The following is a 17,527-nucleotide window of genomic DNA, read 5'->3' as shown; positions in this document are numbered from 1 at the left end:
AATTTGTGACTGTTTTGTTTGTTTGTAGCACTGTTAATAATTGTCTATTGTTTGTAAATTCACTAGACGGCTAACACGTCTCCGGAGCTGTCGCCTTGAGCCAGCACTACCCGGAACAACAGCACCACAGTCACTGTTATTTGTTATCACCCACCTCAAGCACTACTGCACGCAACCTGACTGGTGATTGTGTTAGTATTATTGTGGGAGAGGATAACGTGTTATTATTTGTTTTGTTTTACAAATCATTATTATCATTTTCCTGCCGAGCTTTACACATTGGGGTGTATTGCCGGAGGGCAGACCGCCAGACCGGGATTTGTATAAAAATAAAATCACATTTCCAAATCGGATTACAGTTTCGAATTGTGATTATTCCTGCACTGCATCACCTCTGCACCTGTTCTACCCAGCAGCCACTTTGCCACAATTAGACACAGGATTTTTTATATTTCTTTTGTAAAGCGCACTTGAATGCTTGCATGAAGACCGCTATGTGAGTGAAATTTGTATTTTATTATTATTATTATTATTATTATTATTATTATTATTATTATTATTATTATTATTATCATCATCATCCAAAAAAACAACCCATCATAAAAAACCCTGTTTTTTTCTGGATTAATATTGTTGCCCATTCTTTATAGTTTTATATTTATTTACACAAAATTATACAGAAAATCTCCAGCATTTGTTGTTAAATTGTTTGAACCAACTGCTCAGTCACAATGGAGTCAGTTTATTACTCACCTTAATGGATTTCAAATTATACTCTATTTTCTTATCAGTTTCCTTTAAAATGGTGTTTAGAAAAAAAGGATGCTCTTTTATTAACAACTTTAAATTGTCTAACTAAAACAAAGCATCCATTGAGTATCGGTTCTATGCTGCTTCATTTGAAGTACTATTATACATCAGTTATAAGGAAATAAGGACACCTGCCCTGTAAGTGTAAAAAAATAAATGTATTTAAAATGTTTCTGTTCCTACCTGCATTATCACTGTTTATTTCCTTCCCAGTCACGTCCTGACTGTCATTTTGCTTCCTGCCCGTCTCAGCTGCAGGCTAAGCCTGCCTCACTTAACTTTTGCTTTGTTTCTTTCTTAGTCACGAATTGCAAAAGGTTTCATAAAACAAATATCGGCTGCCACTTTTGCCACGTATCAGACAATGATTACCCCTTGGGAAGGCAATACTGACCACCAGGGACAATATTGCCCTCGGCATACTGTCAGTCAGTATTGCCCTCCTTCGTGGGTAATACTTTTCTGATATGTGACTCAAAGGGCAGTCCATATTTGCCAAGTGTCTGTCTGTCTATCTATCTATCTATCTATCTATCTATCTATCTATCTATCTATCTATTGTGGTATACTGTAGCAAAATAAATGAGGTATATGGATATTGCATGTGGAATGTTAGTTTGTGACTTTGAATCATCAAGTATAAGATAGCAAGTTAGCGGAAGGTCGCATACAGATCAGTAATACAGTATAGACCATGCATCCAGCCACGCACACACCACACACCATGCATCCAGCCACGCACACACCACACAGCAAGCATCCACCCACGCACACACCATACACTATGCAGCACCCGCCGTCTGTAAAGTGTACAAAAACAACCACAGTTGTTAGCCCCTCACAAAAGTAAACCGTTTTAATTTTCAGATCTACAGTGTTGTGATTGAAAAATAAGTATAAAAAAGGGAATCAGATCTTCTTCACAAGAAAAGAGGAGACCAAAGTCAACGCTAGCTGACATAATAATAAAGATTTAAAATCCTATGTCTGTGGTTAGAGGGATTCTGGTGCAATTCATGACAGACCTATCACTTTAAGCACATTGCTAACTTTTTACTAAAGAATTGACAACTGCTGAAACCCCCGGTCTCCTTCCTCGAACCGCCGTTTCTAAACTATTTACAGAACAGAAAATGCATTCAATGCCACCTGAACTAACCAGCCAGTAAACCCCCTATTTTTCTAAATCAGCAAACGAAGGAGGCACCTATTAAGCAAGTGGTGGCTCCCCAGTGGCTCACCTGGTAAAGGCAGGAACGTGTTGTCTGCCGGGTGAGTCATACAGTCAGGGGAGTGCAGATTCGCATCCTGGCTGTGCAAAGTTGCTGATTTTCTCAAGGGATTTCACAGCATTGGCTCTGGTGCTTCCAGTGGTTAGGGAGGAAGATCATCAGGGACTGAATCACCTACTAGCCAGACGCCCGGTGGATTTAGAGATGTTTATTAGGGGACTGTAGGGATCAACAACGACTACATAAATAACACTGGAGCCCAGTATTGTGACACCATGAATTAGAATCCTTTAGTGTTGGGGTTACTGAGCCATGTCTTCAAGTTTCAGTTCATAGGTCCTACGATGTGGTGCTGGTTTGGCTGTGCAGGACCAAAGATGGAATATCTGGAAATTGGGTCATAAAAAAAAAAAGATTTGGTAGCGTGACAGAGTCAAGGGTCTGCTTCAAGGCTGGATGAAATGAATCATGGTGATCTCAGTAGTAACATAGCAGGGGCCCCTGCGCTTTGCTGTTGAGTAATGTCAACAGAAACTGGAAGCACTCACACCACAGCTTTCAGATGAAGCGGTTAGTTTTGCAGCCGTGCTCGACTCTGAAGACCAACCTGTTTACAGAGCATGTTCAAAAAACCGCTACCGCAGAACATGGCACCATGTTTTCAAAGCGTTTCCTCCAATCATTATTAACATCGTCAAATGAGAAACCTACAGCTGGTGGGTGCTTGGAGACTTATATACATTCTTATATTACCTGGTTGGCTGGTTCTAGATTTGCCATATTAACAGGCGTTTAGGCCTATTCATAGGCGGCGTGGGAGGCTATTCCACACTTTTCCCCAGCATTTATTGAACCCAACGATGTACAGTAAGAGACACACACACACACACACACACACACACACACACACACACACACACACACACATATATATATATATATATATATATATATATATATATATATATATATAGTAACGACCCAGACAATTGTCACTTCACACTAATTTAAATCAATTATTAATAGTGACTATCCGAAAACTGTCTTTGATAAGCAAAACCATTTCTTTTCATCAGAATATTAAAACACGTTATTGCAGTAAGCAGTCAGATGCGGTTTTCTGCTTTCCTTGCAGACACTTTTTCAGAAGTTCGCAAGACCCCACTTTCACTGAAAACTGAGTGAAGGACTGGACAAATCTAAAGAAAAAAACGTTCAGAAACGTTCATAATCTGGCACCACAAACAGTGTTCTGAAAGGTGTATGCTCTGACTAGCGTCACAGAACGCAGAACGGTGGTGCTTGAAAACACAGTATGCTACGAAAATATTTTGCAACAAGTTCTATAAAATCAGATTTGCATCAAGCTGTTTGAATAGATAACAGCAATTCAAATAAATGTAGAAATTGTGAAGAGGATGTTCCAGGTAATCTGCTGATTCAAAGCTGCAAGCAAAGGGAGGGTTTAGACTAAAGCAGCCCTGATGTTAAATAGCAACTCACTTTAAACATGTGCAAGTACACAATTGTATCAGAAAAGGGTTAGGGATAGGGTTAGGGCTATATCATGCAAAAAGATTTACACATTAAATGCATTGTAACTCTGCATAATGACATTGTAATGATGTGTAAGTACACATGTATTTACTAAGTAACTACTATGTAAATACACAGTAATTAGAGAGACTTCATGTAAAGCGTTACCCTTAGGATTTCCAACTCAGCTCAAAGCAAGCTCTAAGACAAGTGAAGGGATTTATATGTTATAACAATTCAGTGCTGGAGCTACTGAACCATGGAGCACTCAATCAGATACAAATACCATGACATATCAAACGCAGCAAAAACAGCAAAAAAAAAAAAAAAAAAAGAAGGAAGGCTGTTTCAGTTGCAAAATGGAAATACTGTCTTGTTTTGCTCTTTCATGTGAAACCACAATGCCAGCAATAGCCTGTTCAACCTCTGCTCTACATATAACACTGGTAATAAAGGAAGTGATGATAATGTCACACAAGCTAGGCCAGCTCTGACTTATTTTGTGTTTGATTTTGTTTGTGTTTTGTAATTGCTTCAGATTAATAAGCAGATAATTTGCTGGCATACTTGTACAATATAGGTCCTTGAAATACAAAGGTAGCGACCTCATCTTATTAGTGCACAACTTCTGCTTGAGTGTCTATGCAGTTCTGCAGAGCAGTACCCAAGCACAAAACTGCCTTTCACACCTACAGACTGCACTACAATTGGCAAACAAGTGTTTAAAAAGGGTCTTGCATTAATGTTCATGTATGTTAATATATTGCAACATTTTCATAATACAACAGACACTGATGTTTGTCAAAAAGAATAGCAGAAAAGTAATAAATGAAAAGTACTGTGTTGTGTTTCTGTGTAATTGCTTTTTTCCCATAGAGAACTGTTTTTCTCTGTGGTATAGTGTAGCTGCCCTCGTTATTGTGTGCATCATCACCAGTGACTCACACAAGGTATATAAACAGACATTTACATGAAAGTGATATCAGATTATTTAAGAGGTTGTTTTTTAACAGATCGGTAAAGTCGTTGCTTGACAAGTATAAGATTTCCATTGCAATTCCCTGACGTCAGTTTAAGAAACCGTGCTTACATGAGATTCTAGGGGCTTTATATAGAATTGCTGCTGCTTGTGTGAAGCAAACTACCTGAGTAATCTTCTTTTTTTTACAGTAAACCCGTGATAAGAAGCAAAGTTACCAGAACACTGTGAAACAGGATATCTTTAAATGCCAGCCATCCTTTTGACATCAGCAAATAATGAACATAGCTTTAGATCGAAAACAATAACAGCCCTGGGACTGAACACTGTGGTGCTGCAACGTGGTTTCTGATTTTGTTTCCTTTGCTGTTTCTGCTAATTTGTCATCCTTACTAACTCTTGCAACCATTTTAACGTGGGTAAGTGACCTGGGGAATCATATTGGAGTTGCGCAGTGCATCGAAGCCCATAGGTTACGCATTGTGCACTGAAGCTTGTGCAACTCTAATAGGTGCTGATAAAATATAGATTTAACTGGTCCTATACATAAAACAACAGTGCCAGTTAGATGTATAGGACTGTGAGGTAAGTCTCTGCTCAGTGCATCTGTGCTTCACCACTAATGCTCAAAGTGGATAGAACAGGTTATTCACACCATGCATCAGCTTTATCCAGAATGTCATAAAGAGCTACAGGAAGTGGTAGTAGGGATCCCTCTCTGAGGTTAACCCATGTCTATCTGCTTTGAAATGGACTCGATCCGAGCAGAGGCTTCCCATGCGCACCTCATTGTATACTTACTTAGTTACTAACTCAGGAGCTCATCACCGCAGACAGCAGCTGTTTTTAGTCATTTAAAGTTCCAGTGCTTGAATACTGCATTGCAGATTAAGAATATTTTACACTTTTTTCCCCCTGCATTGTGGCCTCTGATAAGAATATCTTGTGCATGCAGGGAAAGGTGTACTGATGTTTTGCTTGCCTGCACCACTGTGGTTTTCACAGGGCACCTGACACCGTTTCCAATAGGTAAATCACATAAAAACATAATTTATTTTCTTTTTTTAAAAAATTTTAGTATTGATTTTCACCCCATTTTTCTCCCAATTTGAAATGGCCAATTGTATTTAGGCTCAGCTCACCACCACCTGCTGACTCGGGGCGGTGAAGACGAACACACGCTGTCCTCCGAAACGTGTGCTGTCATCCGACTGCTTTTTTTCAGTGTGCAGGCCCGCCATGCAACCAGCTCAGAGCTACAGTGTTGGAGGATAACGCAGCTCTGGGAAGCTTACAGGCAAGGCGCCCGGCCAGTCTACAGGGGTCGCTGGTGCGCGGTGAGCCGAGGACACTCTGGCCGACCTAAGCCCTCCCCTCTGGGGCGGCGCTCGGCCAATTGTGCACTGCCCTCTGGGAACTCCCATCCACGGTCGGCAGTGGAATGGCCTGGACTTGAACCAGTGACCTCCAGGCTATAGGGAGCGTCTTTACCGGATGCACCACTCGGGAGCCCCCTATAATATCTTAACCCTTTCAGTCCTGGCGGGACCTCATGGTCCTGTCTTAGTGCCGTATGCTAACACATGCCATCGGAAAGTGGAACCTCATGAGACTCCTAGGTTTCAGTCTGCGGTCGTGCAGAAATATTGTCCTGTTCTCATGCATACTCAATAATAGGAGTTCCTGTGGCTAGCTGGCTCTTATTTTAAGCAAATCCAACCACACCCCATCGCTTTGATCTGGCGCCTGCAAAATACAGTGAAACCAGGCAAACAAAACAAGTGCACTTTGAAAGTAACCTTTCGAGAGCTGCAGGGAACGATTCTTTAATTACAGGGATTGAGCTCTCCACTATCCAGAGGTGAGGGTTTATCGGGGCTGAAGAAACAGCTGCTTGAATTCGTGCTGATGCTGCTCTCCACAGAGGAAAGCAGCAACACAGCTTGAGCAGCTGTGTCTTCAATTCCTCCACTTGGTACGTTAGCCCAGTCTGCACCAATGACCCTGCTTGCTTTGGAGGAGAGCTTTTCACTCTATTTATTTTGTATTGTTGCATTGATTCCATGTTTACTATTTGTCTTATAGTATATATATATATACTATTTCATAGTGGACCACAATCACAAAACACTTTATAGAGGTAGGCTGTGAACTATGCATTATATGCAGAGTCACTTACAATAGGACATTGATTTTGTTGTTGAAGCTGACACCCTGGGAGCCTTCAAGAAGCTGCTTGATGAGATTCTGGGATCAATAAGCTATTAACAACCAAACGAGCAAGATGGGCCTAATGGCCTCCTCTTGTTTGTAAACTTTCTTATGTTCTTATGTTCTTAACATCTCATCCGTAGGATGGAGCACAAGGAGGTTAAGTCACTTGCTCAGGGTCACACAGTGAGTCAGTCCGTGGTGGGATTTGGACCGGTGACCTTCTGGTTACAAGCCCTGGACTTCAACCACTGGACCACACTGTATATATATATATATATATATAAATTATTTGTGATACCATTAGTGTTTAAATACATGTCATTGCTTTGCATACATGTGCACTCAGAGCTTGCTGCTACTGTACTGTATAATCAGCAGTGACCCATCTTGGGAATGCCATTACGTGCACCACTGCACACTAACCCAATTCTTACTTCTGCAAGGGGCCTGAAAGCTCAGGGTTACAGAGGTTATGAAACCAATACCTTTCTAGCTCCAGAATCCAGTGAGCCCCTGCAATAAACCACGGCCCTGCTGCACAGTGCGATGCTGCTTCACTACCCTTTCTACTCGCATGCAGCGCTGCAAGGTGCTGGCTTTCCTTTCATGCATCACCTCAAGCCTGTTTCCTTAAGCCAAACCTGCTCACAGTACGAGATGAACAAATAGAATGTAAAAAAACAGCAATAATGTAATAACACTGGATACTAGCTTGTTTATCATTCTACTTTGACAGCGTGATAAAAATGCCTCCTGCATCATTATAGCGATGTATCAGCCACAGCTTCAACACCCAAGCCAAGTGAAGCTATTCAAAAGTTTGTTGTCTGTGGTTTCACACCCTGACTGCTTGAGAGCTGGCTTGACTCGCCACTTGATATCTGCTCTCTCTCTGCTTCCCCTTATAAAAGTTTAGCACAGTATTTTTGCAGTTTCTCATGCTTTTCCCAATGCTTACACTATGCATTTATCATAGTTTACCCTGGTTTGTCATGTTTATTAATATGCTTTACCATACCTCGCTGTTCTTTACCATGCTTCACTGTGCTTTATTACACTTTGCTATGCTTTTTACAGAATAAAGGTGTTAGTTCTGAGCATGGCCAAGGGGAAGCAGCCCTGCCTTGACCTACATGGGGTTTTACTTTATTATTTAGTTTTTAAACAAAATACGAAATCCTTGTTTCCATGCAGAATGTTACTGTCATGCTCCTAGTTCATTATATTATAGTCCTCTATATACAGCAGGCTTTTTTTTATGTATGTATGCATACATGTATTACAGTGCCTTGCGAAAGTATTCGGCCCCCTTGAACTTTGCGACCTTTTGCCACATTTCAGGCTTCAAACATAAAGATATGAAACTGTAATTTTTTGTGAAGAATCAACAACAAGTGGGACACAATCATGAAGTGGAACGAAATTTATTGGATATTTCAAACTTTTTTAACAAATAAAAAACTGAAAAATTGGGTGTGCAAAATTATTCAGCCCCTTTACTTTCAGTGCAGCAAACTCTCTCCAGAAGTTCAGTGAGGATCTCTGAATGATCCAATGTTGACCTAAATGACTAATGATGATAAATAGAATCCACCTGTGTGTAATCAAGTCTCCGTATAAATGCACCTGCACTGTGATAGTCTCAGAGGTCCGTTTAAAGCGCAGAGAGCATCATGAAGAACAAGGAACACACCAGGCAGGTCAGAGATACTGTTGTGGAGAATTTTAAAGCCGGATTTGGATACAAAAAGATTTCCCAAGCTTTAAACATCCCAAGGAGCACTGTGCAAGCGATAATATTGAAATGGAAGGAGTATCAGACCACTGCAAATCTACCAAGACCTGGCCGTCCCTCTAAACTTTCAACTCATACAAGGAGAAGACTGATCAGAGATGCAGCCAAGAGGCCCATGATCACTCTGGATGAACTGCAGAGATCTACAGCTGAGGTGGGAGACTCTGTCCATAGGACAACAATCAGTCGTATACTGCACAAATCTGGCCTTTATGGAAGAGTGGCAAGAAGAAAGCCATTTCTTAAAGATATCCATAAAAAGTGTCGTTTACAGTTTGCCACAAGCCACCTGGGAGACACACCAAACATGTGGAAGAAGGTGCTCTGGTCAGATGAAACCAAAATCGAACTTTTTGGCAACAATGCAAAACGTTATGTTTGGCGTAAAAGCAACACAGCTCATCACCCTGAACACACCATCCCACTGTCAAACATGGTGGTGGCAGCATCATGGTTTGGGCCTGCTTTTCTTCAGCAGGGACAGGGAAGATGGTTAAAATTGATGGGAAGATGGATGGAGCCAAATACAGGACCATTCTGGAAGAAAACCTGATGGAGTCTGCAAAAGACCTGAGACTGGGACGGAGATTTGTCTTCCAACAAGACAATGATCCAAAACATAAAGCAAAATCTACAATGGAATGGTTCACAAATAAACATATCCAGGTGTTAGAATGGCCAAGTCAAAGTCCAGACCTGAATCCAATCGAGAATCTGTGGAAAGAACTGAAAACTGCTGTTCACAAATGCTCTCCATCCAACCTCACTGAGCTCGAGCTGTTTTGCAAGGAGGAATGGGCAAAAATTTCAGACACTCGATGTGCAAAACTGATAGAGACATACCCCAAGCGACTTACAGCTGTAATCGCAGCAAAAGGTGGCGCTACAAAGTATTAACTTAAGGAGGCTGAATAATTTTGCACGCCCAATTTTTCAGTTTTTTATTTGTTAAAAAAGTTTGAAATATCCAATAAATTTCGTTCCACTTCATGATTGTGTCCCACTTGTTGATTCTTCACAAAAAATTAGTTTCATATCTTTATGTTTGAAGCCTGAAATGTGGCAAAAGGTCGCAAAGTTCAAGGGGGCCGAATACTTTCGCAAGGCACTGTACTTGTTTGTTTGTGGGTGGAGAAGGGCTGCAGCTAGAGGCTCCAAGTCACCGTAAACCTGGCAGCTGATTAGTTTAAAGGGGAAACTGCTTTGTCATTTGAATCTTGTTTTACTCTTGCTATGGCGTATGCAAGCATTCTGGGTAGTTCTAGGATCGGATTCTCCAGTATTGAGTTCTCACCGTTCTCCTCTAACCCTGCTGTGCTGGGACTGCACAGCTCTCCTCGTTCCCTTGAAATCATGTGACAATGTGACCTTAAAGAGAAGGTGGGGCTGACAGCACTTTGCAGTCTCCAAACCATCTTGTTGTTCTCATTTAGGAAAGTTGAAGAGTGGATTTGATTTGATCAACCGATACCCTGCCCTGAGAAGCCACAGGCAGATTTTATTAAAGCAGTTTACAGCTGAGCATGAGCCAGCGATTTATAACCCCGGATCGGTGATTGATGCAGTGCAGGAACATTTCCCAGTGCGGTAAAAGATTCCACTGAAATTCAGCAGTGGCTTATCCCGGAAGGGGCACAGAGTGCTCTAATCAACCACTTTGACGCTTTTGTTAACCCTGAAACACCATGCAGGGTCTCTGGTTCCATCTCGATAAGTTTACTCCTGGTGAAATACTTTATACAAAAATTTTTTTAATTACAGCAACACAAATCAGACGTCTGCCCTTTGACCAAGTTAGATGTGCCAAAAACCACTTCTGTCAAAAGCAGTCTGCGGCTGTTTGTCTAGCAGTTTAATCAGAAGCAGAGTTCAAAGTTCTGTACATGGTACTGCGATCAACAATTAGAACTCATGCCCTCTTTAACAGTATCAGCTGCAGTTATAATAGTGCCTTTTCATTTCAAGTTTTCATTTCTAGTGCTTTCAGTTTGAAAAACAAGCGGACAGTTAATCACCTTCATCTGCTGGGATTTGTTGGCATTAATCCAAACATTAAACCTAATTTAAATTCAATTTGGGTGGTAAATAAATCACTTTACTGGGTAAAACCTCAACACCAGTGCACTTACTTATAGAGTGGTGTCTTCTACAAACTATTCAACACACTGGAGCATGTCCAAGCAGTCACGCCTGATCGGTTTCTCTTGCTGTTTTCTAGTACCTTTGTTTCCCACTGTGAGGCTCATCGCAGCAAATAAAGAAGTGCCATTACAAATGGATATGTTTATTTTTTCTTCTTCAAAAGCATTTCATTTTGCTTCAATTTCCTTAGTTTTATTTGCATTATTTCCTGGCTTAATTGCATTACATCCTATCCAGTATAAGGGCATCTTTACATAAAAAAAAGAATCAGTTAAAACATATGTGCTTAGTAAAATACATTAAATAATCCAGGACAGAGTATAACTACAGTAGATTTTGCTGAATCTTTTTTTATTTGATTGGGCAGGTTTGTTATAAAAAGTTTTTTTTTTTTTTTAATCTCCAACTTGAATGAGGATTTTGCAGAATTGCTTCCCCACCCATCGTTTCCTTCAGCTATATCCAGGCAGTGGCAGCTTCTGCCCTTCCTTTGCTTCGAAGAACGTGTAGGACAGTGTGATGGTGTCCACTCGCGCCATTCTGGGGTCATCGTCGAACTCGGGGTCGATGTAGAAGAACACGGGCATGTCCACCTCCTCGTTCGGGTTCAACCTCTGCTCCTCAAAGCAGAAGCACTGTGGAGGCAAAGGAGATGCTCAACGGTTATGAAGAGGCTTCACACACATGCTGTGCTGTATCTATTTTGTATTTCAGCTCTGCTGTGTACTAACTACATTTTGATCACAGAGTCTCTGTCAGTTTTGTATCCTGTCTGCTTGTGTTGTTCACAGTGATGTGAACGCTAATACAGCTACAAGTGGACGCATGTGAAAGCTCCCTGTACTGGGACTGCACTACAGGTCTAATTCCTTGTATACTGAACCTCACCAGCATGCGTATCCTTTCTGCATTGAAATCATTCTTAACTCAAGTTACTGTGTAAGCACAATGTAGTCTTCACACTAGAAACTTAAAACTCACACACCACCTATTGTTGTGAAGTGGTACTGCAGCTGGTTTAAACGCACTCATCTCCATGTTCTTTTTTTTCCTACCTGTATTTTATTAAAGTACTGTCCAGCTTCAAAGGGGACCACATTGTAGGTAGAGATTCCAATCACAGGTTTGTCGGTGGGATTTTTTGCTTTATAAAAGGCTAAAGCAGTTTCACCTGGGGAAACCTACGACAGAGTAACATTTCTATCACTACAGTGGGTAAAAACAAAACACTTTTCTATTAGAAAATGCACCCAGAGAACAGATCTTTATATCTGCATAATTATTCTAGCAAACATTAGCAAATAATCCTTCCTGCTCTATAATTTGTAACGTTACACAATGCATGTAAATCATTAACACTCGATTCAAGCAATGCATGATGAGGTGTTCTCTTCTGGAGAGGGCAAACCCACGCTCAAATCAGAACAGAAAGCAGTGCTGCAATATCACATTGAAAGTGTGATCCGAAACGTACATATACTTCAGTCTGCTGGGGGCGGAAGTTCCACTGCAAGCCCGCGTGTACGTCTGCGTTGAAGGTTATCTTGAGGATGCGGTCCTTCACAGGAGTCATGGACTCCACCTTTTCAGCATCGTGGCCCACTACTGCAGTCCCACCGAGTCCTGAAGCCTGAACATTCAAATGAAAACAGATTCACAAAAAAACAAACCCAGTTCTGCCTATAACTTCACCTCCTCTAATTATAAGATACGATTTATTTTGTTGGAGATAAAATGTCCCAGTCAGTCACTCTGAGAAAAAGTATAATATTAAGGCACCAGTTACTGCTCTTTCTTATGACGCCACTACGGGACAGTATTCACTAAACTGACAAAAAGTAAATCAGTTTGCTTAAAAGCTAATGATAAATAAAAACCTCAGTTGGATCTAACAGAACCAAAACATAACAAGAGGGCTGTGACCTTCCATGAATGCGTTCCTCTTAGAATCTCAATTAAGGGCGTTCCATTTATCCTTCCTACATGCTCTTGAATTTCAAGCCAATTATCAGTGCACAAAGAAGAGCTCATTCTCAGCCTGGGCAGTGCCCAGCTCCTAGTGCGTGGTGTGTGCGTAATTCCCTTTTCAACTTGCCTGGCAGTACAACCTGTACAGAGGCACAGCTGCATAGGATATGCCAATCATCCCCACTCCGGCAGCTGCGATGTAAGTCAGGATGGTCTTGTTCCTTTTCCTCCACTCCTCCTGCTGGCTCTCAGTGTGAGGGTTTCTACGGCTTTTCATTCCCCGGACCTGCGTCCACAGCGGTTGGGAACCCGTCCTCTGTGAAAGGAGCTGCCCAGGACAGCAGTGCAGCAGTGGTTTTGTTGCTGTTAAGTTTTGTATCCCCTTGCTGCAGAGCTGACAAGGCACTGCTGTTCGAATCGCAGAGTTCTTTGCCCAGGATAAAGGCTGGCGGAGGATGGCAGACAGGTCCCTCCACAGCATGGTGACAGACTGCTCTGTTCTGGTGCTTTACCAGTGAGGTTTCCAGGTCCTAGGAAACAAACTTAAAAAATAAAACAAAAAGTAGGACTGACATGCACTCTGAACTGTTAAAACACTCCAGTGACCTTATAAACGTTTACCACCATATTTCTGCAAGGTATTTTTACAGTTATACCATACATTTACTTTAATGTGCCATGATTTTTTAAAATATGCGTTTACCATGATACTTTACCATGGTACTTTCTTATGTTCTTCTTGATTTACAATGCTTGCCCATGCTTTATTACTCTGCTATGCATTCTCCAAATCTAATTAAATACACTTTCTTCCTCCCATGTCCTTCAGTACCAATGACTCCCAGCACTTTGGCTAGCGGGATAGTTACACAGGGTTACCCTATAAGGCATGTAAAATCAGAATGCACGTCTTTCCCAGACTGCATTGCTCCCTTGTTTGATTTATTTCCGCACGAGGCTCTCTGAGGAGTGACCTGAAGATAACTGGTCGTCCAGGGAGGCGTTCTTCCTTTACATCGTGGTAACCAGGGATACCCCGTTAAGATTAGAAAACACGTTACGTATGGCAAGCTGCGTGACACACTTCTTAAGTAAGATCCAGCTTAATTGAGATCACAAACAAGACAACATGAGATGACGCTGTCGTCATGCAAGCTATGCAATGTCCTAATGCAAGGGACACACAGCCCAAGTAAAACAATCCTACAAGCAGCCGGTCCTGAAAGGGAGATAATTAATACAGCAGAGTAGCCTTGGGTGTGGGGTGCAGATGGTAAATGCACAGAGCCCGGACATCTTACTATGCATTTAAAACGACATGGATTTCCAAACGGCACCCTGCAGTAAGTCGCATTTTTTGCAATTAGCAGGAAAAACTGAAATAAACGTCGATTGACTTCTGCCCGACCTGACCGTAAGTGTAAGTCCACTTAGAGACACAGTAAGCTCCTGCCGGCTGACACACACACAAACCTGCCTCAGTGCCCGGCTGCTGCAGTCTGATTGGTTAAAGTAACTAATGCGTGTGCCTGCCACCTTATCTAACCACTTAATACCTGGCCTGACCCGTCTGCAATCAGCAACGCCTACCTGCAGAATATAATACTGACCTACTCGTTTTGTTTTTTAAAACGACACCGTACGCGTGTACGTTTCCAAGTGACGGTAACTAATTGAATTGGTTTAATAATGTGCGTATGCATTTTATCAACGCAATTATTTACTGCTTTATCATGCTTCCACAGTAAAACAAACATTATAAGCGACAATGAAAGGTAGCTACAGTGGTGTATCTCTGACAGGCAGGCATCATTTTTCAAGCATCGATCACTTCTGCTTAAAATATATTGTATACAGTTTCATATAGTACGATATAACCAAGCCACGTCTACTATAATTGAAGTGTTACTTAAAATTATTAAATCCACACCTGTTTCTCCAGATGCCGCTCTCCTCTACATGACAAACCAAAGTTATTCAACACTACAGGGTCCCATCTTTTTTACTGTCCCCCGGCTCTGCAAACTATGAAATAATAGTTCCGTGTATTCCGAGGCTTGGAAAAGAACAGTTATATATATATATATATATATATATATATATATATATATATATATATATATATATATAATTCTGAAGACGTGTTTGAAGGACGGACTGCAATTGCAGATCAGCGACCGTAGTAACCAATTTAAATGACAAATGAGAGATTATATTATTGTTATTTTGAAAATGCAAGAGTGTCATTTTAAAATAAATAAATACATGTACAAATCCGTCACTGCTGAAAACCGAACCTCGAGACCAAAAAAGAAGCGTGGGACCCTAGCCGTTGTTTTAGAGTCATCATAATGTTATAATGTTATATGTTATGCTTTATTGAAACAAATAAACTGATTCCCGACCCTGTGCAACGCGTGCGCGCACAGAAGAAAGGCTTGGCGGAGCGCGAGGCAGCATGGGAAAACGAAAACGTCGCTAAGTTTTTAAAACAATGGAAACAGGTGAGCAGCTTTGCAGAAAGTGTTATTTATTGTCAACAGACACAATTAGCGGGGTTTGTCTTTGTGCATGTTTACATCTGAATATATGTATATATAGTTTTTTGTTTGTTTGCATTTTAACGTTCAGTTTACGGGTTAGTTACCCTGCCTCACTCACTCACTGTGGATCCCAACATGTTGCACATGGACTGGAGTCGGGGTGCAGTTCATGATTTCTTTCGGCCAGCTTTTTAGTGTATGTGGTTAAATGAAGCTACAGCTGGGGCGGCTCTGTAGCGGTGCACTGTTAAAGCTTTCTTTGGCGTTCTGCTAGATAAACATGTTGCAGACTTCATAATCTTTGTTGTGTTCTGCGATGTACTGTCCTGCACAATTTGCGGGCGCAGTCTGCTTATGTTTTGCACGGTTAGGTCTGTTACAGTACATTTGCATACATGTTTATTGTATTAACAGCATGCTTCTAAAACATACAGGCAGAAAATAAGAGGAGCGGAAGGAAATCAAACACATTTAATACTGCTTGGAAACCGACAATGGCGTAAAAGGAGCAGGTCGCACCCAAATCTGAGACGAGTAAAACTTCACCAGTCCTGAGATTTGTTGTGTACAACGGGATTGCCAGATGCTGTGCAGTATTATTATTTTAGTCAATTAGCAGACGCTTTTATCGAAAGCGATTTACAGAGATTAAGGGGTGAACTATGCAGAGTCACTTCCAGTAGGACCTCGTTTGTTTTACGTGAAGGACGGAGCACAAGGAGGTTAAGTGACTTGCTCAGGGTCATATACAGTGAGTGTCAGTGGTTGAGCTGGGATTGAACCCAGATCCTTCTGGTAACGAGCCCCTTTCTTTAACCACTGGGCCACCAAAACGCCTTGAAACAGGACTGCCTTCAGTTTCTGAATGAAACTGGGTAAGCCTACATGAACTTGTACATTACAAGACGAAAGTTAAAAAAAATCAAAAGCAGTCGTGCAAATCATTACTTCAACTAAAATATTACAAATAAAACCATGTTTTCACAACATTGCATCTCCCTCTGGTCATTGCACATTTATCTGCTCATCTTTGTGGCGCTGAGTTTTCAATCCCTGCATCATGTTTTTATGTTATTATAAGCAGCTGTATGTGTTATCCTTGTGTGGTCAGTACCCTGTTCATAATAGAATGTATCCTAAAAACGTGGTGACCAGGTCATATAGGCTTAAAGAATAGGATTTGTCAGATTAGTTTAGCAGAGGTATCCCTGCTGGTGTGAATCCTTCAGGAGTGTCATTACCCATTGATTAGAAGCTGGAGTTCCAGCTCTCTCTAAAGACCTTCCCTTGCCCTTTCATAGAGTTTGTGTTTTTTTTTTTAATTTGAGAAACCATTAAAAAAAATAAAAATAGAGAAATGGAAATAAGACTCCCATTGCATAGCAATTTGATCCATTCCTGGTTTTACTATGAGTTTAATAAGACACACCTGAGCTTGTTACCTAAACACTGTAGCAAATCAAGCTCGTAGTAAATCCTGGAATGGGTGGCACTGCTTTACAATCGGAGTCTTGTTTCCATCCCTGTTTGTTTCTAACTAGCCTTCTAACTAAATGTGCTGCAGCTGTAAGAGGGAAAGTCCTGTGAACAAGCAGATGGAGCCAAAAGATTTGAATGTACAAAACAGGGTTAGAGAGAGAGAGAGAGAGAGAGACACAGATGTTGAGTTTTGTTTTTCCTGTGGTTAATTAACACTACTTTCCAGCTGGTGAATTAACTGATTTTGAGGATTTAAGGTTAGAACCTGGTGTTGTAGTGCAGCTGATAAACAGGGTGTGTTTGTGGAAATGGGTGAGTGCAGTTTTCTAATTTGTGGAATGTTTAAGGGAACACCAGGGATTTGAGGTTCCATGCACTGTTCGAACACCAGGGATTTGAGGGTCCATGCACAGTTCGAAGACCAGGGATTTGAGGTTCCATGCACAGTTTGAACACCAGGGATTTGAGGGCCCATGCACAGTTTGAACACCAGGGATTTGAGGGCCCATGCACAGTTTGAACACCAGGGATTTGAGGGCCCATGCACAGTTTGAACACCAGGGATTTGAGGTTCCATGCACAGTTTGAACACCAGGGATTTGAGGGCCCATGCACAGTTTGAACACCAGGGATTTGAGGGTCCATGCACAGTTTGAACACCAGGGATTTGAGGGCCCATGCACAGTTTGAACACCAGGGATTTGAGGGCCCATGCACAGTTCGAACACCAGGGATTTGAGGGCCCATGCACAGTTTGAACACCAGGGATTTGAGGGCCCATGCACAGTTCGAACACCAGGGATTTGAGGGCCCATGCACAGTTTGAACA

General features: G+C 41.5%; 2 protein-coding genes across 5 annotated transcripts in view; one reads left to right on the top strand and one right to left on the bottom strand.

Annotated features, from left to right (window-relative positions):
* Nucleotides 1-10,834: 10,834 nt before the first annotated feature.
* Nucleotides 10,835-14,740, bottom strand: LOC117424375 (cytochrome c oxidase assembly protein COX11, mitochondrial). 4 transcript variants are annotated; one of them, XM_034040642.3, is made up of 5 exons: nt 14,607-14,740; nt 12,804-13,206; nt 12,183-12,338; nt 11,764-11,889; nt 10,835-11,343 (listed from the first exon to the last, which is right to left on the bottom strand). In XM_034040642.3, the coding sequence occupies exons 2-5, from the start codon at nt 13,155-13,157 to the stop codon at nt 11,161-11,163; spliced, it is 819 nt and encodes a 272-aa protein (XP_033896533.1). In that variant the 5' UTR covers nt 13,158-13,206; nt 14,607-14,740; the 3' UTR covers nt 10,835-11,160. The 4 variants fall into 4 exon arrangements, with proteins under 4 accessions (XP_033896533.1, XP_033896532.1, XP_058848294.1 ...); XM_034040641.3 differs by having other exon boundaries at nt 12,804-13,218; nt 14,607-14,727; XM_058992311.1 differs by lacking the exon at nt 14,607-14,740 and adding an exon at nt 14,150-14,542 and having other exon boundaries at nt 12,804-13,218.
* Nucleotides 14,741-14,850: 110 nt separating this feature from the next.
* The window catches only part of LOC117424183 (syntaxin-binding protein 4-like), a 47,290-nt gene continuing 44,613 nt past the window's right edge, over nt 14,851-17,527 (top strand). The window contains exon 1 of the mRNA XM_058992310.1: nt 14,851-15,180. The gene's annotated coding sequence lies outside the window, so the exon portion shown is untranslated. The remainder of the gene's footprint in view (nt 15,181-17,527) is intronic.

The sequence above is a fragment of the Acipenser ruthenus genome, chromosome 19 (genome assembly GCF_902713425.1).
Source record: "Acipenser ruthenus chromosome 19, fAciRut3.2 maternal haplotype, whole genome shotgun sequence".
Classification (NCBI taxonomy): Eukaryota; Metazoa; Chordata; class Actinopteri; order Acipenseriformes; family Acipenseridae; genus Acipenser; species Acipenser ruthenus.
This window is presented reverse-complemented; position numbering and strand designations above follow the sequence as displayed.

Excerpts from the sequence above, each read along its gene's own strand:
- LOC117424375 (XM_034040642.3), bottom strand. The coding sequence starts at position 13,157 with ATGCTGTGGAGGGACCTGTCTGCCATCCTCCGCCAGCCTTTATCCTGG. Across the intron at positions 12,339-12,803 it reads TGTACAGGTTGTACTGCCAG|GCTTCAGGACTCGGTGGGAC; the intron begins GCAAGTTGAAAA and ends TTGAATGTTCAG. Across the intron at positions 11,344-11,763 it reads AGTACTTTAATAAAATACAG|TGCTTCTGCTTTGAGGAGCA; the intron begins GTAGGAAAAAAA and ends TTGCCTCCACAG.